Genomic DNA, 24,934 nt, shown 5'->3' on the forward strand with positions numbered 1-24,934 from the left:
GGATTGAGTCCTACATCAGGCTCCCTGTTCAGCAGGGAGCCTACTGCTCCCTCTCCTTCTGCCTCTCCCCCCTACTTGTGCTTGCACTCTCTCTCTTGCTCTCAAATAAATAAATAAAACCTTTAAAAAAAAAAAAAAAACCCAAAACCAAAACAAAGACAATGTACAGATAGCTGGCCAGCAGGCATATGAAAATATTCTCTGCATCACCAATCATCAGGGAAATGCAAAACAAAACCATGAGATATCACCCCACTACCTGTCAGAATGGCTATTATCAGAAAGACAAGAAATAACAAGTGTTGGTGAGGATATGGAAAAAAGGGAGGATGCTCATACACTGTTGTTGGGAATGTATGTTGATACAGTCATTACAGAAAACAGCATGGAGTCTCCTCAAAAATTTAAAAATAGAACTCCCATGTAATTTAACAATTCCATTTCTAGGTATTTATCCAACGAAGATGAAAACAATAATTTGAAAAAATAAGCATACCCCTATGTTCATTGCAGCAGTATTTGTAACAGTCAAGATATGAAAACAACCTGTCCATTGACAGATGAATAGATAAAGATGTGAGATACATATAGAAATTTAGATAGAGGGGTGCCTGGCGGCTCAGGTCATGATCCCAGGGTCCTGGAATCGAGCCCCACATCGGGCTCTCTGCTCAGCAGGGAGCCTGCTTCCCCTCTCTCTCTCTCTGCCTGCCTGTCTGCCTGCTTGTGATCTCTGTCTGTCAAATAAATAAATAAAATTTTTTAAAAATACAAGAAAAGAAATATAGATAGATAGATATAAATATATAAATATATATATGTATATATATAGGAGAGAGAGAGAGAATGAATACTACTCAGCCATGAAAAAGAGTGGAATCATACCATTTGTGACAACATGGATGAACCTTGAAGGAATTATGCTAAGCAAAATAAGTCAGAGAAAGACAAATACCTTATGATTTCACTTATATGTAGAATTTAAAAAACAAAACAAACAACCAAAACAAGGCAAGAAAACCAGACTCATAGATACAAAGAACAGAATGGTGGTTGCCAGAGGGAAGGAGTTTGGGGAAGTGAGTAAAATGGGTAAAGGGGATCAAGAGGTACAGACTTCCAGGTATAAAATAAATAAGTCATGGGGATGTAAAATAAAGTATTATAACTATAGTCAATAATACTGTAGAGCATACTTGAAAGTTGCTGAGAGAGTAAATCCTAAAAGTTAACTTTGTATGGTGACAGATGGTAACCAGACTTATTTCAGTGATCATTTTGCAATGTGTATAAATATCAAATCATTATGTTGTAAACCTGAAACCAATGTAATGTTATATGTCAATTATACCTTAATAAAAAAAAAATTTTTAATAGTTGACCAGTACCTGCCTTTAGCAGCCTTCATTTAGCATTCAGTGAAGAGAGATTGATTTTCCTCTGGGCACAGATAGGCTGTATATATGCGGTGAGGACAGTGTGTGCTATGCTGACTATAGGTATGTGTTCATACACCTCACCAACTGCTTCATATTCATTCTGGCACAGAGCTACAGCCTGGCTTTCTGTTCCCCATGCCAGCCAGCTCTAATTAATTTATGTCTTTACCTCTTTGCCATAGCACACTAAGGAAATGGAGTTTCCACTTTGAAACTCAAGTTTATTAAAAATGAAACAACATGGTGATAATTGGTTTTTAAAATGCTTAAAGAAATTCTAAGTGGAAAGCAGGGAACAAGTTGCAGAAGAGGAAGAGAAATGAGGTAATAAAGACAAGGACAGTTAAAAGGAGAATAAAATAACAAAGAAAAGTGGGTAGGGTTGACAGGAGACAAATTGGAAAGGGAGAAAGGGTCAAGGAAGAAGCAGAAGGGAAGAAGAGAGACAGGAAAAGCAATAATATGTACTTGACTAATGGTTTCAACCAAGGAAATAGAAAAAGTGAAGGCCAGAGTAAGAATTAGGGAGAAAAAGAGTCAGAGACATCCATGCCTCAAGACTTGCAGATTATTGGTGGCCTGGGGCAGTGTGGAGAGGGGTAGACCTCTCACTAACGGAGTTAGGTGTTTGAATTCCTTTGGACAATCTGCCAGGGAAACTGTCCCCTGCATATGCTAATTCAGATTCAAAAATAAGAGCTGCCAAGACATTACTGAGCTTGCCTGGCCTGTAATGGCAGCAGAATTCACTGAGGCATATTTAACCTGAACTTTCTAACCAAGGTCTTAAATAAACAGTCACCAGATGTAACTGAAAATTAGAATAAGGCTTTCAATCATGAGTGTTCCTATAGGAAAAGTCTGAAAACCCTTCATGTTGCTTTTTCCAAAGTTTTTAGTCATTGTGGTTTTTAACCCTGGCTGGTATGTTAGCAACTGGTTCATTGCTGGATTCTGAATCCTGCTAGTATTTACTTTTTAACATTCTGCAGGGCAGGGAGACTGGCTCGCACCTGTGATGGAAGTAAAGCCCCATGGCAGGAATGTTCATGCTATCTATAACAAAGAAACTTTTGAGGACTTGGATTCTAATGGGACCACCAGAAACTCCTTCCCCCAAAGCTAGGAAATCCAGAGCGGGTCTTCTCAGCGAGCCCAAATCTGCAAAACTAGAGTTGTCAGAGGAAGGTAGAACTGGCAGGAGGCCTAAGAAATCTTGGGAAGGTGTCATTTGGCTTCTGGTCCAGATCCAGAGTCTGGAAACTTGGCACTACCTCCCAGGCTTGCAGTGGATCCCGTGCTGGCAACTGGATGCTTTGTTGAGTCTAGGAATTGATGATCACCAGTAGCTTGTGGGTAGCTTTTGGTGTTGAGTAGATGCCTTCTGTTACAGTTGGAGCTAAACGCCCTCCTTGCTTACATGTTTCTTAGGTTAAGTGATAGGTTATGTGATTTTCACTAATGAATAGCAATAATAATCCAGACAGATTTATATTTGTCAATAGGCTGTTTTTTCATATACATACTGCTCTATCTTAATATAGTTAGGTTTGGGTCTCTACAAAATCATGGGGCCCTACCAGGCTCAAGTGTTTCTTTGCTAGATGAAGCTCATTGCCTCCAGGTATGCAGAATTCTCATCAGTGGTCAGTTCATTCAAACATACTATTCAGCAGTCAGGGTAATCAGTGTATCCTGGTTTGCCTGGGATATTTCTGGTTTTAGTGCTGGAGGTTCTCCATTCCAGGAAGCCCCTAGTCCCAGGCAACCCAGAATAGCTGGTCACCTTTTCATCTCCTACGTGCTGATATAGCTAGCAGAGACCCTAGAAATCACGGTGACCCCTACCCACTCATTATAAAGTGCTAGTTAAAACCAAGGAGTCCTCTTTATCAGGTTATTTTCCTTCTCTTTCATGTATTTCCTAGATTGGAGTAGATAATTAAGTACCATGATCGAAGATACAACCATCAGACTGTGTTAAAGAATAAAATTAAACAAAAAATACTGCAGTGTGCCAGTAAGACTTTCATAATCCAGGTTGGGATTTAAAAATTAGTCAAAAACACAAAGTGAATCAAAAATTATTATTCAGGACCTGTATACTGTTTGGTACATCAAAGAGATTATTTATAAAATAGTAGCATTTCAGAGAGTTTAAAGAATAAAAATACAATGGACACACCATCATTCTATCTAGTTCCACCTTTCCCCCTGGATAATGTTCACAATAACATAAAGGAAAATGTTCATGACAACGTAAAGAAAATGTTCATGACAATGTTCAAAAATAATGTAAATGTTCACAATTGAAGACTAGTCTGAAGGCCAACAGGTGGTGTGTCTACTTCTGGCACAGCTATTAACAGACACTGGCCCCAGATAAGCCATTCAATTCCCCAGATCCTAGAATAGTCTTATCTGAAAATGCAAGTGTTGGCAAGAATTTCCCATGGGACATCTAGCAGAGGAGAACTATTAGAAGTCAGGAGACTCACGCTATAATTTTTGTGTTCCATTTACAACCACATGGCCTTGGGTGAGTTAGCCTCCTAGTTTCCTCAGACATAAAAAGGAAAGTCATTTACAGCCTACAGAGCATGGTTCTTGTGAAGATCATGATAATGTAGGAAACATGCTCAAATGTCGAATTCTGCTGTCCTACACAGTGGCCCCTACAGCTTAAGGCAGCATTTAACATGGGTCATTATTTAGTAATAAGGGTTGGTAAACTGTGGCATGTGAGCCAAATGTGGCCCACTACCTATTTTTGTAAAACACACACACACACGCACACGTAGAGTCATCAAAACCAGTCATGCTCATTCTTTTTCATTTACACCCTGTCAATGATTGCTTTCATGCTGTGACAGCAAACTTGACTAGTTAAGTTGCAACGAAGACTGTATGACCTGCCAAATCTATATGTAGTCTCTAGCCCCTTACAGAACTGCTTTTCTGCTGATCTAACAGAAAGGTTGCAGGTTGATGCTCCAACCTCCAAGACTTCTCTCAGGTTCTGTGTCACTATATGATCTCAAGCAAATGATTTACTCTCCCTGGTTCTCTGTCTCTCATATTTCTAAAAACAGGGGAGTACAAATCCAACCCCTTCTTTCCTCACAGAAATGATGTTAAGGTAGGTAAGAACACAAAAGCACTGATCTTTTCTAAAAGAAATATTATTTAAATTCAAAGTAGTATTCATAAGGTGGGTGCTGTTAGATGATTCAGAAGTGATGACTGATGTGTGGTTATTCTTTGATATTAGATCTCTTGTGTATATCAGTGGGGGATTACTTAGATCAGTGAGAGCATACAGACCCCTGTACCAGGGTACTACATCAAACTAAAATAACGCACCAGAATTGAATTTAATCACAGTATCCAGTCAGGAGTGTGAGTTTTAATTGCTTCTTTATCCCTTTATCCTCTGAAAGACTACCATTAAACATTTACAAGACGTGAACTTCAGATGATGCCAATATCTCTGCTGAGGTCACCTGACAGCTGGCCATTTTAATCCTGGACCAAGAGAGAAGGGCCTTCAGGCACATAAGGAAGGACTATTCCCCCAGACAGAAGAATAGTGGTGGTGGTAGCACATGGGTTGGTTTGCAGAGCAAATACCAGAGATATTTGTTTATGTTAAAACTTTAATTTGTATTTGATTCTTGGACGCATGACTGATATCCAGACTGGCTAAGCACACACACAAGTGATTTTCACATCTTTGCCTAGCAAATGTAAATACTGGGACCTCGTCTTCCCTAAGAACTCCATCAAAGCTCCAGGGAGAATCTCCCTAAAGGAGCAACTCTTAATGTATCTGAAAGCAGCTGCCTAAGGAGACCAAGTCTGATCTTTGAAAGTGACACTGGCCCAGGTGCAGCCCGTTTATAGACCCTACATACGAAACTCCAGATTTATGGCATAGATAAATTAGTAGGCAATCATTTGCTCTATAAAAAGAGTCTTCCCTTTACAAGCTGGTTCACTGCCATGTTCTTTTACTGATCTATTGCCACTAGTGCAGTTCCAGTGAAATCTAATTGTTAGAAATGCAGTACACATATGCCTTTTCATTGCTGATCTGGATGGAAAGATGAAGAGCAGGGTGCACTCAGAATCCCCTTGTGTCCTAAAATGTAGCTTTTGTCCATGTCTTCTGTTCTCAGCCTAGGAGCTTCACGTTACTATCTCAAAATTGGCTGGGAAGAATGGGGGGCATGATTCTTTCTTACAACAATTAAACAATATTATGTGACTTTGTTGACTACCTCATTCTGATTATCTGCATGAAATTTCAAAAAAATGAAGGATCAGTCATACAGGAATAGGCTAACGGGCCTTTGAGTGATGAGTCATAGGAATATTACTAACAGCTACCCTACTGAGCATTATCATATGCCAAGCCGCACTCTGCTTCACTAGCTCATTGAAGCTTAAACAAACCTAAAATATAGTTGTCATTATTATTATTCCTATATTATAGACGGGAAAATCAGGTCTATATTTTACCTCAAGAGAGGTAAAATATCCTTCCTCATACCATAAGCCAATACATGCCGAGTCAGAATTTAAACTCAGTGTGATTGGCTCTATAATTTGTGCTATTAGCCAGTCTGTTTTATTGATGAGTAAAGCAACTTTCAGATGCTGAAATGTAGGAGCAAGAACACTACATATTTCCTACTTTTAAGAAGCTGGTATGTCAATTAAAAAGAAGCTAGTAAGAATATCTGCTTCAGCCCATAAGAGAGAAACTGGTATTAGATTTGTCCTTTGCTTTAAAAACAAACAAATAAACAGTGCCTGGGTCACTCAGTCGATTAAGTGTCTGCTTCAACTCGGGTCATGATCCCTCGATCGTGGGACCAAACCCCACATCAGACTCCTTGCTCAGCAAGGAGCCTGCTTCTCCCTCTGCCTGTTGCTTCCACTGCTTGTGCGCTCTCTCTCTCTCTCTCTCTCTGACAAATAAGTAAAATCTTTAAAGCAAACACAGTAGAAAACTGTGCAAAATACATCAAAGAGCTAATTTCATACATTGGACAATAGGACAGAATGCCAGAGAAGAGGTAGCTAAACCAAAAAAGTGATCCAGAAATCTTCATAAGGTTCTCTTTGAGTCTTTTGTTGCATTCTGAGCTGAGCATGTATAGGGTTAAAATTCTACAAGATGCAGCAAAGAACAGCTATCAGGTTGCTGGAGGCTGAACAATTTCCAGAGCCCATGGGGCTGGGAGAATGTTTAATTCCGATCAGCCAAAGTGGAACAAACTTGTTGGGTATGTGGTGCATGTGACAGACTGGAGAAGTTCTCTCCCAGCCCTGACTTCTGTGAAAAGAAAGCTTTCAGGGAGACAAGGCATTTCTCCACAAACAGAAGTGATCCTAAAAGCTAAGAGGGACAGTAGCCATTTTGACAATCCATTGATCATAGGCAGAGTGGGTTTTGCCCTCAATAAGCAGAATGGATTTAGATGTCTGTTACCAAGCATGAAACGTTGAATTAGAAGAAAGGGAAGGATATAATTGTGGAGATGTACATTGCATTCTATTATGGAATCTTATAGAAGCAATTTCAAAAAAAAAAAAAAAAAAAAAAACAGGTTCATGTGAGAAGTTCCCTGGAAAGAAAGGATGGGTGATTATGTGGGCATGGGTTATCAGGGGATGGCAGATTCATAGGATTGCCCTTTCCAACCACTCTGTGAGGCCAAAACTCCCTGTCCTGTGGTCTTCATCTTTAAGATGAAGGGATGAATTCAGCACAAGGCAAAAAAAAAAAAGTCTACTGATCCTCTCACCAGACTCTTTTGCTTCTAATCATCATCATAACCTTTAAGCCGAACTTTATTCATCTGTAAAACGAGGATAATAATAATTAGAGAATCATTATGATGATTTGATAAGATAATGAATGTCAAATGTTTAGTTAAGGCCATGGAACATAGAAAGTACTTAGTAAATCCTGGCTATGATTATGGTCATGATTTTGTTACCTTTTTCATCATTAAATGATATGTCATTATACAGAACCAATATCCTGGAGACAATAATCAGGAGTGCTATTTCCCAGTCTCTGTACCATGCCCATGGTGAGAGACATGCTCATAAACAGTCTTTACTGCATTAAAATCAGTGACTTGGAGAGAACAAGGCTTTTTCCTTTTTGAATTTCATCTGTGACATCCCAAGTAGTTTTGGATGTAATCTTAGTCAACTCCCTTTCTACAGATATACTCTACTAGATGGAAAGTTCTGTGAAATTCCATGAGAGCACACATGTTTAAGTTATGCCCTCCATTGTTTGCCCAGGGCTTAGCAAGGTACTTGGTACTTAGTAAGAGTTCAGTAGATAACAAATGAATGAACATGATCTGCTTTTCAAAAGCTGTATATCCAGGCCATGTTTGGCAGAATCCCTAGGGCCTGTCTTGCTGTGCAGCAATGAGTTCGACATTGGAAATGTCACTGTGATCATCCTAAGTAGTCATTTAACTTATTTATAATAACAGAACAATTGTTTCTATTCTGTATGAAGTTATCTTTTTATTTTATTTTATTTTATTTTATTTTATTTTATTTTATTTTATTTTATTTTATTTGACAGAGTGAGAGGGAGAGAGAGAGCATAATCAGGGGGGAACATCAGGCAGAGGGAGGGGAGAAGCAGACTTCCTGCTGAGCAAGGAGCCTGATGTGGGTGGGACTCGATCCCAGAACTCTGGGATCATGAGTGAGCCAAATGCACATGCTTAAGTGACTAAGCCACCCAGGCACCCTATTCTGTATGAAATTAAACAAGAAATAATTCATGCTTCATGTTACGTATCCTTCCTAATGAGGTCTTCTTACCAGTTTAATTAGTAAAGGACTGTATATTTTTACCTTTGTCGAGAATTCTAAAGTCTTTAAGTAAAATGACTTAGGAGATGAAACAGTAGGACTCCTGGTATTATTTATAAATTTTGTGCTGGAAACTATTTCAGGGTTCGTAGCAGCAAATCTCAAGCACTATTTACCTTACCCAGTAATTCAGGAGTTTCAGCATAAATGATGGAACAGCTAATGACATGTTATCCCCCAAAGTACCATTAGCTTCCTTTGTCATCCTTGGCCTTTTTATTTTTTTCTTAAAGAACACACAGAAATGTGTAAATTGCAATTTATCTCACCACAGAGGCATTTAATCAAATGTACTATAACTATATTTTGGGTGGCTATTGAGAATAATCACTATTTCTTCATTATAAGAATTTCCTTAAAATTATATTAATGAGGGCCAACCATAAATGCACTGGAAATTTAGTTACATTTAAATGTTAAATTTGCACCATAGACTTGTAGATTCTCTATAAGTAGATTGCCATGGGCCAGGATCTTTTCACAAGTGTTAGCATCTAATGGATAATTCTGGAACTGATGTTTTTCTTTAAGTGAAATATGTTTGCATTAAATGCATATTCATTTCCAAGCTCCTTCTTAAACATTTACTTCTTTTGTTTTGGAATTCACAAAGCTTTTTGTGTTTAGCTTATTTTTTCCTTCACTGAGTAATAATTTTTAGAAAGTTATATTTTAGAAGGTTTTATGTGAAAAGAAAGTTTCATCCTTCTAGTGGATAGTCGGCTAAAGGGGCTACATTTAACTGCCAAATGGGAACCTCTCAGGTGACCAAGAAAGAAAAAGCTTATTTGCATAAATAAAATGAAAGCTCAATAGATGAGCCAATTATTTACCAAAATATTCACCATCTAATTGGTGAATTCAACATCTGATTTTGCTCCATTTTCAAGGATGATGGCTTGAGGCAAGAATTATTCACCATGTGTCTATTATTGTTTTTCCTTGGAAGCTGAGGTGGAGGAAAGTTTACTAATATTTTGCAGCATTAGCCAAGTAATTTGTCATCTCTTTGTTGAACCGCCTGCCTCGCACAAAATCATGGACACACTTATTTTGGATAAATTTATGCTGTCTGACACATAAATGAATATGGAGAATAGAAAGAAACCAAGAGACTCTCACTCCCAGATCAGTTGTCTTCATTGGCTTAAGCTACTTCTAAATTGATTCACATAACACCATCTTCCTGGTTTCTGGATATGATACATGTTATTCATTAGTACTTAAATTTTATTATATTTTTAAGATAGCCTCTTTTCAGCTGGGATTGTTTTTAGTAGTAAAACTTTATTTTATATATGGTTTCCTATTTTCCATGGTGTATCTTCTTGTGACCTTGACACTATGTTATCTAGAAGTGAAAACAAGCCCATCTCGGTGCAGGCTCATGGTCCATCCAGCCCATAATTCTGCTTCTGACAATGACCCCCAAAGGAATTTTGTGGAGATTTTGGCTATCCAGTTTGACATGACCTAAAATTATTAAGTGTACCCTCTCAACTAGCCTCATTTCTTTGAAACCAAGTATGGCTTCATCAGTGGTGAATTTATACTTGCTACCCTAAAAGGTGCAATTTTAGCCTGTCCTACTTATTGGGGGGGATAATGGAGATCGACAGTGTAACTGGAAAGGCATTTGCAGGCTTTCAAGACTGATTCCAATTCCAAATAATGATACCAACCCTCAGGTGGACTTCCTTGCGGAGAAATACCTGTTGCTTCTTTTCTTTGTGTGATAGCCAGTTAGTTCTGTATGCACAGCAAACATTCGCTTCCACAGCAAGCCAACCTTTTTGGTTGTAGCATAGTTTAATCAAAGGTTCTTTGAATAGGTAGAAATCTCCTTTCTCTTTTCTTACAACCTTTTTTTTTTTTTTTAACTTTTTAATCATCATAAAGAAGCCAAGGCTTACTCTTACAAAAGCCATGATTTCTCTTTCCTTATAAACTATGTGTTAAAGTGCTTGGATTTTATAACTCCATTAGCCTGGCCATGTGGAAGTGAGACTTACTGGTCAGAGGCTCATAGAGTCTCCCTTTGTGACTGCTTTCAGGAACAGACATCCTCCTGTCAAATGGTTGGCCTTCAATACCATAATCATTGAATAGTGGGTGGCAAAATTGGGGCTCCCGCTCTCCCATGTCACCCAGGCATTTCTGCAATACTCCTGCCAACCAGTTTTGGAGAATTATTAATATTCAGTATGGGAAATAAGTCTAGAACAGCATGTCCATGTAATATTTCCAATTTGTCTCATTTCCTTTGTCTCTGCTGGCCAAAAGAATGGGAGGTGGCAAGCAGAGACAAAGGTTTGTATCTTTTTTTTAATTAAATTTTTTATTTTTTTATAAACATATAATGTGTTTTTATCCCCAGGGGTACAGGTCTGTGAATCGCCAGGTTTACACACTTCACAGCACTCACATACCCTCCCCAATGTCCATAACCCCACCCCCCTCTCTTGGCCCCCCTCCCGCCGGCAAACCTCAGTTTGTTTTGTGAGATTAAGAGTCACTTATGATTTGTCTCCCTCCCGATCCCATCTTGTTTCATTTATTCTTTTCCTACACCCAAACCCCCCACGTTGCATCTCCACTTCCTCATTGTTGTCTTTCTCCGATTGACTTATTTCACTAAGCATGATACCCTCTAGTTCCATCCACGTCATCACAAATGGCAAGATTTCATTTCTTTTGATGGCTGCATAGTATTTCATTGTGTATATATACCACATCTTCTTTATCCATTCATCTGTTGATAGACATCTAGGTTCTTTCCATAGTTTGGCTATTGTGGGCATTGCTGCTATAAACATTTGGGTGCACGTGCCCCAAAGGTTCGTATCTTAACACCTGCTTTCTATTGCACAGTAGCTTTTTTTTGCATCTGTAGCCAGAAATCAAAATCTGTTCATTTGAGCAGAATTATTGGAAAACCCAGGATAATTTTAAGGCTTTCATTGTAAATACTGTACTAGAAACAATCTTTAGTCTTTTTAACTCCAAGACCCACATACATTGAATGTTCTGACAGTACATTCTGTCAGAAACCATTTTTTTACAGATGTTTCCTTATTGAGCATCTTTCCCCAAGTGTGGAGAGAAACTGCAGAAAAGAATTTATGAGGAATCACATTGGCTCAGATAGGTGGGACTTTTACTGACAAGAGGATATGGAAGTGGGTAATAAGTTCTATATGGACAAAGGGAGAATAATAAATTGGGACCAATATATAACAAGGAGTAAGATTCAAAACCACCCCTCTAAAAGAAGTATCGATGTTATTTTGTGTTACAAAAGTGGACAGAAGCACAGAGTGGTATGGGTGTTTCTCTCCAGCTATATATGAAGCTATAAATACACACACACATATAAATAATAAACTCAAAGATAAGGACCTTATCATATACGAATGTGATTATTCACCTAAGGTTTGTAGGGAGAAGGTACTAAATTACAATTTTCTAAAAGGTAAAATTATGAAGCTCATGTGGAAGTTGGAAGGCTGTTCAAGAGGGAAATAAGAATATTAATGGGTTGGGAGAGGTTAAGGACAAGCCCAACATTCTGCACACAGAAACACAGATATAGATATATATATCAGTGCTTGGTCAGTGCTTTTGTTTGTTAGGGTGCTCATGGATAAAATTATAGATGGTGACTATGAGAAACTTAACTTATAAGAAGTTTGAATGTGATTTTTCTTTTACAGTTTGTAGATGCGTGGTATTAAGTTACAGTTTTCTAAAAGGTAAAATCATGATGTTTATGCAAATAGAAAATAAACACATGTCAAAGAATTTTATTCAATTAATAAGGAATCCAGTAAGATAGTAATACCAATTTATAGAGCATTTGAGAAACTAGGTAATTTAATAAAGAAATACTAAGTTAAGATTGCTAGATTAGATTAAAAAAACTGGTTAATGTCTTAGAGGCCAATAAATTGTAACCTTTGGGATTATCTCTTCTTTGGGACAGAAATCATTTTCATCTCTACTAGACAAAAATCTATGAGTTAAAATAATAAATTCACAAAGTCTGCGACCTTTAATCAATAGTAAGCAGTGAGTCAAACTAAGTACTTTCTCCTAGAAAATCTTTGGTGGACTTTGCTCCTGAATGACATTGAAAAGATGTGCTGCCCACCTTTTTGCCCTATTTTCAAGTTGTGGTTGATTTCTCTAACAGTGGTAGAAGGTATAAGAACATATTGTGTAATCCATAAGAGAGCGTTTGGATCTCAGCTTGTATATGACATATCACATGTTTTTAGAAATAAGAACCTACTTGGAGAGCTAAGAGTAGTATCCCTGGAAAGCAGGCTTTACTTACCAAAAGTTGCTGTAGAGAGAGGATAAAACCAATCAATATTCTTCTCTACTTTTGTCCAATTTGATATTTAATAAATTCTTTCATTTATCCATTTAGTGAGTCAGCAAATATTTATTGAGGTTCTATTACATGCTAGGCATTGGGAAGTGGACAGAAGGACAAAGTTCTTGCACTTATAGAGCTTATATCCCAATGGGAAAGACAGGCAGCAAATGATAAAACCGTTACAAGAATAATATACTTTTAGGACCACCTGGGTGGCTCAGTCGGTTAAGCATCCGCCTTTGGCTCAGGTCATGATCTCAGGGTCCTGGGATCGAGTCTCAGGTCAGGCTCCATGCTCAGGAGGGACCCTGCTTCTTCCTCTGCCTGCCTCTCTCCCTGCTTCTGCTGTCTCTTATGTTCTCTCTCTCTCTGGCAAATAAATAAATAAAAACTTTAAAAAAATATCTAACTTTAGACAGTGAAAAGTGGGATAATGAGAGATCAGGGTGGAGGAGTTCTAGATAGAACCATCCAGAAACTCTCAAGAGGACTGGCAGGCCCTTGAGAGTGTGGCCCAGACAGAGCAGAGGACTTGGTGACAGATGGTCTCTGCTGTTCATCTTCTGATAGGTGGTCCCAGGCTGTCCACTGTATGAACATAATTCAAGTCTTCACTGTTTCATGATCTAGGACACCTCGTATTTGAATTTCTGTCTTCATGTCATGAGGCAGAAATAGGTATGGGGGCCAGACCAGTGAATGGGATAAATTGTACAAATTGTTTCCCACTAGGGAGAAAGTAGTTATAGATTCCTGGGATAGAGCAGTTAGAGAAGGTAGAGAACACTGGTTAAGGTACAGTTTTTAGATCAGAGACACCTGGATTTGAATCCTATCTCTACCACTTATTATTGTATGACTCTAGACAAGTTCCTTAAATCTATTTTCCATCTGTTAATGACACGTGATGACCATCCCTTCATGGGCTCACTGGGAGAACTACATGGAATAATCTCCTAAAGCCTTAAGCGCACAGGAAGCACTCAACAAACGGTGTCCTTGTTACTCCTCCTATGTGTGAGTCTGTAGTACCAGCTTCATGCAGCAGGGATTAATTAGTCTTGCTGCTGCTCTGTAGTGTTCAACTTTATGGAAGGATGAATCATTATCACAGAGTTCAGGTACATGTGAACTGGAGCTCACCAGATCTGGCGGTGTTGACTTAAACTATGTAGTCCAGGTTATCCCAGCAGCCAATCCAAGCTTTACAAAGAGAAGGTACAGACTTATGCCTGAACCTTTTTAGCACAGACTTGGCAATTCTTGGATAAATTAAGAGTTTAGAAACTAAAATTATAATACTTTTTATGGAGTTTTGATTGGAGATTTTTTTCCCTTCCCTTTCTTGTCTTGTCCTTTCTGGTTTTTTTTTGTTTTTGTTTTTTGTTTTCCTTTTTCGCTTAGAAGTTGCTTTCTTTTCTGGAGAGCTATGGGTTAGGAAGCTATTAATTAACTGCTTCTTACTCCAATTTTCAATGAGATTTAATACCATAGGGATAAAGCTGCCCTTTTTGAAAAGAAAGATTAAATGTCTACAAAGTCCATGAATTGATTTTCTAATTGTTTTGGCAATAATGTTTTTCACTGATAATGTTGCTAAAATAAATAATAATTTTAATTAAAGTTTAAATGTCTTTTAGATTTTATAGATACTAGGGGGACCATTTTCTTGCAGGGAATAAGTTAAGACCATAACATTCTTCTCTAACCCCACAATTATGATCAGGGGAATGTCTGTAATCCATTCCATTGCAATTAAATTGCATACTCCAGACTGTTCAAGATCTGTTTATAAAGGAGAAATGGATTTTCCACAGCTGATTGCCTGTTAGTGCATCTTTCATGCAACATTGCAGCAGCCAATGTATGTGCTGAAATAACAGACTTGAATTTAAACTTTCAAAGCTTTCAAATGTCTTTCAAAAACTTCTCATTGCATGAATTGCCTAATTTGTGTACATGAAAATCCACTGATTACAAATGAATGAGAGTCAACCTATGAAAAGAGGAGAATATGAGAATCTTTGTATATTTGCTCCCCCCACCCCCGCCACCCTGATCTTTTCAGGAATTAGCAGGTATTCAGTCTTGTTCCAATATCCTGCACGACCACAGTCATTACTGAGATCTCTCTGTGAAGATTGGAATCTGCTGTGAACAGTATGGGGCGGGTTGGATATTTCTTACAATATTCATTGGACCATCTTCACCCAGTCACACAGCTGGAAAATATTTTCTGACATGAATGTTTATAGAAAAAGATTCAGAGAGGAGAGAAAGGGATGGGAAGGAGGAGAAGGAAAAATAATCCAAACAGGTCGAGGTGGGGTCATGTAGAACAGACATCATGGCCCAGCTATTTCATCTTTAAGAACACTTGTCAGAACTTTAACTTACTAAATTCAAACTTTAAGTCCCTCCAAGTTGCATTTAATTGATCAAGTTGCTGTGTATATATCGGGTCATCCCTATGGATCTCTAACATCTGTAATAAAGTACTAAATGAATGCCTACTAATTTTGACCAGAACCTTGAAAGTCAGATCCTAGGAGCCCCATTTCATGAGTGAGAAAACTAAGGCTAAAAAGGCCTTATATGATTCACCCAAAGTCACCCAGTTATTAAGCAGAAGAGTTTGAATTTGAACCTAGGCCCATCTGACTGTAACACCTGTGTTCTCAGCTATATCTCCCTGTGTAGGTCTACCTTCTTGGCTGACATACTCAAGGATACATGTCTTCACATCCTAAATTCCAAGTGTCCCTTAGAAATAATTTCCTAACAGTGAACTACCCTAATAATGCTGTAGTTTTTTTCCAGGGGGTGAATGTTGGCCTTCAGAGCAGACTCCTTCCTACCAGCTTTCTATTTCTAAAAAGCGTTTGATGATTCCCTGTTCAGAGATCATATAGCTGTCAAAAGAGACTGCAATTTATCCCCAGGGAGAGTTAACATTCCCTCCACCCAAGAGAGCGTGTCAGGTGCTCTCAAAATTGAAATGCAGGCTCTCCCTCAGGGCTGGTCTTTTAGATTAGTAGCTGTCACTGATAAAATGTCTCCTTGGAATTGCGGAGACAAAGCTGCAAGGCAGCCAAAGGCCCACCTCCTATCGCCTGTGGTTATCAGCATTCTCATTGGTAATATCAGATTTTCTGGAGTTGTTTTAGTTATATAAAATGTTCATGGGAACTTCGATGATCTCTGAGGAAATGCCTTCTCTAATGCTCCAGTTGTGAGGGGAGGCAGCCAAATTCCCACCCATCTGGCAGGCAAGTTCTTTCAGTCTGAGACTGAACGGGAATTTCAGAGGCCTGGAGAGGGCACACACAAGTCTATCTTGCTTCTATTTTTTCAGTCTGGAATTTGGAGCCTTTCCCATAACCCATCATGCAGTATCTTTAAGAAGCGCTGGATTGCAGGAAAACAACCCCAAGTGAGCCATACTCTGTCTACTGGAGTGAAATGTCCTTTCCTGTTTCTTTGTGTACATGATTCTAATTCATCTTCCATCTACCCTCGGTGACTTTCATTCCTTGAACTTCACTCTTGACTTTGTCCTTAACTTGTATATGAATTCGTATTCCACCTGAAGCTCTCTGGGATCCAGACAGCATATGCTCCTCACAGGCTCAGCTGGTTCTAAAATGTCACAGTTTCTGTTAAAATGCTTCTTGCTCCTACCAAAGTAAGCAAACAGATTTGTCTCTCCTGGGTGTGCTGTGAGATCATGACATAAGGAATCTTCTGGTTTTAAAATGGACCTCTGGCCTTTTCACTGGGAATTTTGATTATCTTCATCCATATGCTTTCTAGAGAATTTCAGAAACTAGGATATTCTCGGGCGCCTGGGTAGCTCAGTGGGTTAAGCCGCTGCCTTCTGCTCAGGTCATGATCTCAGGGTCCTGGGATCGAGTCCCGCATCGGGCTCTCTGCTCAGCAGGGAGCCTGCTTCCTCCTCTCTCTCTCTGCCTACTTGTAATCTCTCTCTGTCAAATAAATAAATAAAATCTTAAAAAAAAAAAAAAAAGAAACTAGGCTATTCTCATGTGGCCCTGGTCTTTGTCACCTGCCCCCAGATGATACCTCTTCTCTGGCCTTCTCTTCACCACCATGATGTTTACACAACTCCACCTCCACATTCCTCTGGAGCTGTCCCTAAGATGGAACTCTAGTCTCCCTGCCTTCCTGCCCTTTGGTTCCCAAAGTCTCCCATTCCATCTATTTTCAGCTTAATACATTCCATCTATTTTCAGCCTAATATTCAGGACTTTCCACAGTTGGTTACCAATAATTTATCTGCCAATAATTAACCTAAGTTACCCACACAAACACATCACCCAAAGTGGAATGCTCACATACTCTTTCACTTGGAATGTCTTCACCCCATCTCGTGTCTGTTGATATCTTAAGTATTTATGTTAAAATTCTCTTTTACCACTCCGGATCAATCCTGACCTTTCTCTGTTGTGGCCCTAGAGACTGTTTTGGACTGCATATTAACAAATCACTCCTTCCCTCTGGCTTATGATTGGGTTTGGCCATGGGGAGGCCCCATAGGATACAGGAGGCACCGGCAGGAAACTGATTGATTCCCTGACTTCTACAAATAGCTATGACTCCCCTGGTGACCCTCTCCTGAAGCCAGAGCTGCTCTCTTTGCCTTCCAAGCCTAGGAGTGGTAATGTCTCTTTCTTGCCAGCCTTGGGATGCTTCATCGTCTCTTCTGAGCTTTATTTAACCCCAACCACTCTTTGTAAATAGTCCTTTCATCAAATTCTCCACATTACTTTTTTGGAGGACCCATCTGTTTCCTACAAGGACTCTGACTGGTACAGCACATTCAAGGCCCAGTTCACTCATAAAATTCACCTGTTTCATTCATTAGCTCAACAAATACACCTTCATCTTTTATATGGCACTATATTATAAGCATTGGTGACAGAGCAGAGAACAAAACAGAGGTATTACCTTCAGAGAGTTTACAGTTTAGTGGGGAAATCAGATGTCAAACATAAAATTATAACAAAAGGTGGTGGAGATTATAAGAGAAGTATGGAGTGCACACAGCAAGAGGACCTAGTCTAGGGGCCAAAGAAGGTCATTCAGATACATGAGGCATCTGCTGTTTCTTTGTCCTTTCCTCATGGCCCTCAGTACATTCTGTGTTATTATTGCTTGTGGACACTCTGTCAAAAGCTCTCTTTTGAAAGACAGAAGCAGCTGTGTCTTTTTCATCTTTACGTCTGCCTCAGTATTTAGACCACTGCCCAGAGTATTGTAGGATCTCAAGTACAATTGCCCAATTGAACTGGACCGAACCTTCTGAATATTTGTGGACCTCAACTCCAGCCCATCCACTGACAGTTTTACATTATCAGGCTGGATGATGGTAAGATCCCACTTTTTCAGAGCCATGGGCTAACAGAAAACATGTTTTACCAGTTTAGAAAGAAAAATCATTGAATTGGAAGGACTTTCCTCTACACGGATGAAGGGTTTGATAGGCATTGTCAGCTTAATACACCCTGTTTTGGATATTTCCTGGCAGGCACTGGAGTCATTAGTTGTCAGAGGTGACCACTGAATTTTTCTTTTACACTTTTTTTTTTTTTTTTTTTTTTTTTGCTTCACAGGCTTATGTTTGTTTAATAGCACTATAGCTGAACTCAGTGTGAAATATGAATGGAGATAAATCCAAATTCTACTTCAGAACAAGAAGTTTAGGGACTTAGATAGAAGTAAACCTTGGCGCGAAGTTTTAAAAACTTGGGCTGGGATAGAGAAAATCTAGACAGCATGCTAAGGCCACGAAGATCATAGGAACAAGGACAGGGTCCAATCCACAGGGCAGGAAGTAGAGGATTATAGGAAGAGAACTCTACTAACATGGTAGATCAGAAGTTTATAGACACATTCCTCCCCCCAAAAACTATTTTGGATAAAACTATAACTGTCTTTCTATAATACATGGCTTAATGAGGCAAAGTAAGGAAATTCCTCAGAGATGAAAAATGATAAAGCAAGAATTTATAGAGGTAAGAAAACTCTGGAGCCTGGCATTTGTGTGAGGATGTCTGCCAATTTGTTTCCCTGGATCATGGTTTTGAATGAGCAGTGAGTGCATCTGGAGACAAAAGGACCCTAGTGTCCTTATATAAGATATTGATTAACTTTGGCTAAATATATGAGCTAAGATTTCTAGGGTCTCCACTGATGGAATTGAAATAAAGTGTGTCACCTCCAAACTAGTAGATTGGAGAGAAAGAAGGAATGATAGGGGGGAAAATCAACACGGAGGAAGGCAAGAAAGGAAAGGGAGAAAAAAAAAAAATAAATCTAGACAACACAATTAACACATAGAAAGCAAAAACTAGGATGGCATAAATGAATTTAACTTAATAGTAATCACAATCTTCATAAAGAAATTATACTGTCCATGGGGCACCTGGGTGGCTCAGTGGATTAAAGCCTCTGCCTTCAGCTCAGGTCATGATCCCAGGGTCCTGGAATCGAGCCCCACATCAGGCTCTCTGCTCAGCAGGGAGCCTGCTTCCCTTCCTCTCCCTCTGCCTGTCTCTCTGCCTACTTGTGATCTCTATCTGTCAAATAAATAAATAAATAAAATCTTACAAAGAAATTATACTGTCCAGTTAAAATTCAGACTGTTAGACTAGATTTTTAAAATTCAGCTTTAAAGTCTTCATAACAGAAGCCTCTAAAAACATAAGGAGAAAGGAAGAGTGCAAGTAAAATAATGGGAGAAGACATACGAGGGTAAAGGAAGAAGGTATGGCTGTATTAAGTATTAGGAAAAACTAACTTCAAGGAAAAAAGCATTACTAAAAATGAAGAGGATAACTACGCATTAATAAAGATGTTCAATTTACCAGGAAGCTGTAACTCTAAATTTGTGCGCCCCTAATAGTGTAAGTTTGAAATATATAAAAAAGAAATTGCTGGAACTGCAAGAAAAAAGAAATCCAAAATCACAGAGGGACATTTTCACATATCCCTCTCAAAATTGATAGCTCAAATAGAAAATAAATCTGTTAGGTGTTAAGAGATTTGAAGAAACAAGCGTGATCTCACGCATATACACGGCACACAGGAATCACGTTCTTTTCCACATATGGAACATTCTTAAAAACGGATCACACAATAGGCTACAGAGAAAATCTCAATGGATTGAAAAGAAGCTGTATCGTATAACCTGTATTCTCTATCGGTTCAATTAGAAATCAGTAATGAAAAAATAAGGGAACCCCATGCATTTTAAAAATTAGAAAACACATTATAACTTATGTGTCAAAGAAAAAATCAAACCAGGACTTGGCGAACATTTAGAACTCCGTGATCTTGACCATACTCCGCAGAGCTGGTGGCATATAGGGCTACAGATAGCTGAAGCAGCAGTAGGAGGAAGATCGCAGCCTTATTGCTTATGCTGGAGACAGAACACTGCAAAGCAATAAACTGAACATTCACCTCAAGATGTTAGAAAAAGAAAAGCAAAAGCAAATAAAGCAAAAAGCAAATAAAGCAAATTTTTTAAAAAAGCAATTAAGAAGGAGGGAAGCAATAAATATGAGTAGACATCAATGGAAGGAAAAGCACTCTATAGTAGAGTGTTCAAAAAAGTTGTCTTTATTTTTTCTTTTCTTCTTTAAAAGATTTTATTTATTTATTTCACACAAAGACACAGCAAGAGAGGGAACACCAACAGGGGAGTGGGAGAGGGAGAAGCAGGCTTCCCGCTGAGCAGGGAGCCTGATGCAGGGCTCCATCCCAGGACCCTGGGATCATGACCTGAGCAGAAGGCCGATGCTTAACGACTGAGCCACCCAGACTTTTTTTTCCAAAAGACTAATAAGACTGACAAACTGCTGACAACAACTGCTGATGAACAAAAAAGAGAGAAGACACTAATAACTAATAAGGAGAATGAAAAAAAGTTCATTCCTATACATGCAGACATAAACAGAGATAAAAACGGGATATTACTGATAATTTCATGCTGATTATTTTGATTTTGATTATTTTGAATATTTGGGCAAAACTCACACATTCCTAAAAAATATAATTTCCAAAGTTAATTCAGGAAGAAATACAAAATCCCAGTAGCCCAATAACCAGGATAGAAATCAAATCATTAGTTAAAATATTTACCATAAGCAAATTATCAGACTTAAATGGGTTCTTTTGGGTTTGGTGTGGTTTTTTTTAGATTTTATTTATTTATTTGATAGAGAGAGACACAGTGAGACAGGGAACACAAGCAGAGGGAGTGGGAGAGAGAGAATCAGGCTTCCCGCTAAACAGGGATCCTGATGCAAGGTTCCATCCCAGGACCCTGGGATCATGACCTGGTTTTGTAAAGAGTTCTACCAAAACAAACAAACAAACAAACAAACAAAAAAAACCCAGGAAACGAATCATTCTAATCTTACACAAACTGCTCCAGAGTGTACAAAAGAAGGAACACCTGACTTTTAATGAATCAGATATATCCTTGATGCTAAAAAAGGATAGCCACAAACAGAAAATGCTGTTTTTTTAAATGTATAATTTACAATTAGCGACAAAAAGTATAAGCCTTGGAGAAAAGATAACTAACAAAAGGTATGCAAACTGCATCACAAAACTTTAAAGATGCTACAGAAGACTTCAATAAATAGGGCGCCTGGGTGGCTCAGTGGGTTAAGCCGCTGCCTTCGGCTCAGGTCATGATCTCAGGTTCCTGGGATCGAGTCCCGCATCGGGCTCTCTGCTCAGCAGGGAGCCTGCTTCCCTCTCTCTCTCTCTGCCTGCCTCTCCATCTACTTGTGATTTCTCTCTGTCAAATAAATAAATAAATAAAATCTTTAAAAAAAAAAAACTTCAATAAATAGAAACATTTTCATGGATATACACATTTTCATGGATAAGAACACAATATCTTAATATAAAGATGTGAGTTCTCCTGAAATTGACATGTGGATTAACACAACTTCCATCAAATTCCAAGAATATTTTTTATACAATTTAAAAATGATTCCAAACTTCATCTGAAAGGTCAGTTAAGAATAGGAAGACATTCCTGAAGGGGAAGGAAGAGAAGGTGACAGAATTTGCTCTGCCAGATTATAAGACATAGAAAGCAGTAGTAACTAAGCTACTAGTAGTAATTAAGATACTTCTTATTCTTAGTATCTAAAATATTTTAAGAATTCCTACAAATCAATAAGAAAAGATAAATCTATTGAAAATGAGCAAAAATAATTTCACAAAAGAGAAAACATAAATGACAAAAAATACATATATGAAAACATGTTCAATTTCATTAATAATTTTAACAATTAAAGTTAAAACCATAATGAGATGATATTTCATACCCACCAGATTAGCAAATATTAGCCTGACAAGAGCAAGTGCTAGAGAGGATGTAAGACAAGAGGAGGACTCAGATACTGACAGCAGAAGTGCACATTGAAAAGGGCAGCATTTTGGAATTACACGATAAAATTGAGCACACACCTCTCTATAGCCCAGGAATTTCATTCCTTTATTTAGATGCTAAAGAATGCTGCTAACAACATATAATAATAGAAAACTGGAAGCAACCTGAATGTCCATCATCAGGAAAATGGATAAATAAATAGAATGAAATAATATACAGCAATAAAAAATGAAAATACTACAGTTAAACGTACTGAGTGGGAAAAAGCAAGTCACAGAAATATATCTGATGTCTGTTTCAAAGGCAGACAGTGTTAAACAATTATTTACTTACTTACTTATTTATTTTTTTATTTTATTTATTATATGACATATAAACATACAGTGAGACTATTTTTTACAAAGTCAAGGAGTGATTAACACACAAGCAGAATGGAAAAATGGGTACCTCTGGAGGGAGGGAGGGATTGGCATGGGGTGGAGGAACTCATAAAATGGTGTTCAGAGGTACTGGTAATATCTTCCTTGCATTAGACTGTGGACATACGCATACTTTTTTATATTGTCACCCGTCATGATACGCACTTGCGTTCTCTGCAACCTTATGTGTGTGTAGTTCACGATAAGACAGTATGTCAATAAGTTAATAAGGCCAGAGGATAAAGAACTGCAGTTGGAATCCACAAACTGGGCCCAGGAGGTTCCTAAGGTTGACTAAGGGATGGCAGAGACTCCCCAGGGCTGTGAATCATGGTGAAAGCTAGAAAAAGCTTCACTAGAGAAAGAAGAAAGCTCATAAGTGGGGCAGAGGTACCTGCTGATGTCCTTGGAGGTTGTTGGGAAATGTTATGGAAAGTATCATATCCTTCCCTCCATGATTTGAGAAGAAACCTTGAGCAAAAGAGTGTGGGCTTTCTTTTGTATCCAGGAAGGTACATAATTTGCACTCTGGCAGATACAAAAGCAAATGTTATCTTTTTTTTTTTTTTAAGATTTTATTTATTTATTTGACAGAGAGAGATCACAAGTAGGCAGAGAGACAGACAGAGAGAGATGGAGGGGAGCAGGCTCGATCCCAGGATCCTGGGATTATGACCTGAGCTGAAGGCAGAGGCTTTAACCTTAACACTGAGCCACCCAGGTGCCCTGCAAATGTTATCTTTTTATAAATAAATAGGATATTTGTATCAGTTACTTAAACAAATAAATGTTTATTTTCTTTTATGTGGCCAATAGTCCAGAAGTAGGCATTGGAGAGCCTGTTCAGTGGCCTAGTGATGTTTTCTAAATCCAGGCTCCTTTTGTCTTTACACTTGGCACTTTTTAGTGTGGGGGCTTTTAGCCCCATGTACTTCCAAACTTTTTATCTCCTTTTTTTTTTTTTCATCTACTTTTAACACAGCACAAGGGCATTTTCCTGACTCTTGTTGGGAAAGTAAAGACTTTTCCTAGAACTCTCCTAAAGCCTGCCACTCACATCCTTGTAGTAAGTATGGTGTCCACTTGGCCATTTCTTGCTGCCAGACAGCCTGGGAGAGTAATGCTTTTGCATGGTAGCCTGCACAGTAGGACCAGGAAGAGTGAAGTGGGGAAGAGTAGTTTCTGAGCAGTGGTTTCTGAGCAGTTCTTCCACATCTCTGTCGAAATACTTCGCTAAGAATTCTTCCTCTTCCTGAGATCAAGAGTCTCTTACGGTTTGTCTCCATAAGAGTTTCTAAATCTCAGGAAACAAACTGAGGGTTGCTGGAGGGAAGGAGGGTGGGGGGGATGGGTACGGGGGAGGGTATGTGCTGTGGTGAGCGCTGTGAACTGTGTAAGACTGATGATTCACAGACCTGTACTCCTGAAGCAAATAATACATTACATATTAATTTTAAAAAATTCTTTCTCTTTCCTTCCCAGGAGCCAGTCTAGTTGATGACCTCTATAAATATTTCTCCTTCCATCACTCCCATGGAGATACCATGACTGTCATGGATCCAAAGCAGATGAATGTGGCTGCTGCTGTTTGGGCGGTTGTCTCTTACGTCATCGCAGACATGGAGGAGATGCTGCCCAGGTCTTAGCGAGAACAAGCAAGCAAGCCCTTGTGTCCTTTCTGGCCAGGAATTCTAGGAATGCAGCTCCAGGAAGTCCCTCTTCAACTAACAGTTTGATCTCACCTGATCCATTTTCAGAGCGTAATACTTTCTCATACTTTCTGTTGCCATCTTTCTCAATACTTTCCAAATTCTCTGTTTCTAAAGGAAGAAATGATCCCCACTCCCACATACAGTCAAAATATGGTAGGGATCACAGTGGGGACCTTCCTTTATACCACCTGTGAAAATTATTGTTTCTGCTTTGAAGATAAATACTCAATAAAAATTTGGAAGATCTCTGGTTTTCATGTGTGTGTTTATAAACATTGAATCAAATACAGTGACACCAATTTTTATGTTATTTTTTGAAGGAGTCGAGGAATGCAAAATTGTAGTATGGTCTTAACTGAATGTGTAGAGGCATTTGGCTTTCTAATTTGTACATTTTCATCTCACTAGAATTTTTAAAATGAAATGTGAGTTTTTAAACTAACAGGAAAAAAAGATGTCACCATTTGGAGATAAAAATCAAGTATATATAATCTAGTTGCCTTACTAAACGTAAATGCTAAGGCCTATCACCAGGTAAGTGATGATAATATTTTATATTTATGTTTTACATATTTCATACAGTATTTCTATGAAGTTGGGGCTTATTCCCATTTTTCTGTTAGTGCAGTTGA

At 38.5% G+C, this 24,934-nt stretch overlaps 1 protein-coding gene across 3 annotated transcripts in view; it reads left to right on the forward strand.

Annotated features, from left to right (window-relative positions):
• The window catches only part of CPQ (carboxypeptidase Q), a 449,400-nt gene extending 424,852 nt beyond the window's left edge, over positions 1–24,548 (forward strand). For 2 of the 3 annotated variants that reach the window (XM_032316614.1, XM_032316615.1), the window contains one exon: positions 24,073–24,548. In XM_032316614.1, coding sequence (XP_032172505.1) covers positions 24,073–24,236 — 164 coding nt within the window. In that variant the 3' untranslated portion in view covers positions 24,237–24,548. The remainder of the gene's footprint in view (positions 1–24,072) is intronic. The other variant, XM_032316616.1, reaches the window with a different exon arrangement.
• Positions 24,549–24,934: the final 386 nt, after the last annotated feature.

This window comes from Mustela erminea, chromosome 16, assembly GCF_009829155.1.
Source record: "Mustela erminea isolate mMusErm1 chromosome 16, mMusErm1.Pri, whole genome shotgun sequence".
NCBI lineage: Eukaryota > Metazoa > Chordata > Mammalia > Carnivora > Mustelidae > Mustela > Mustela erminea.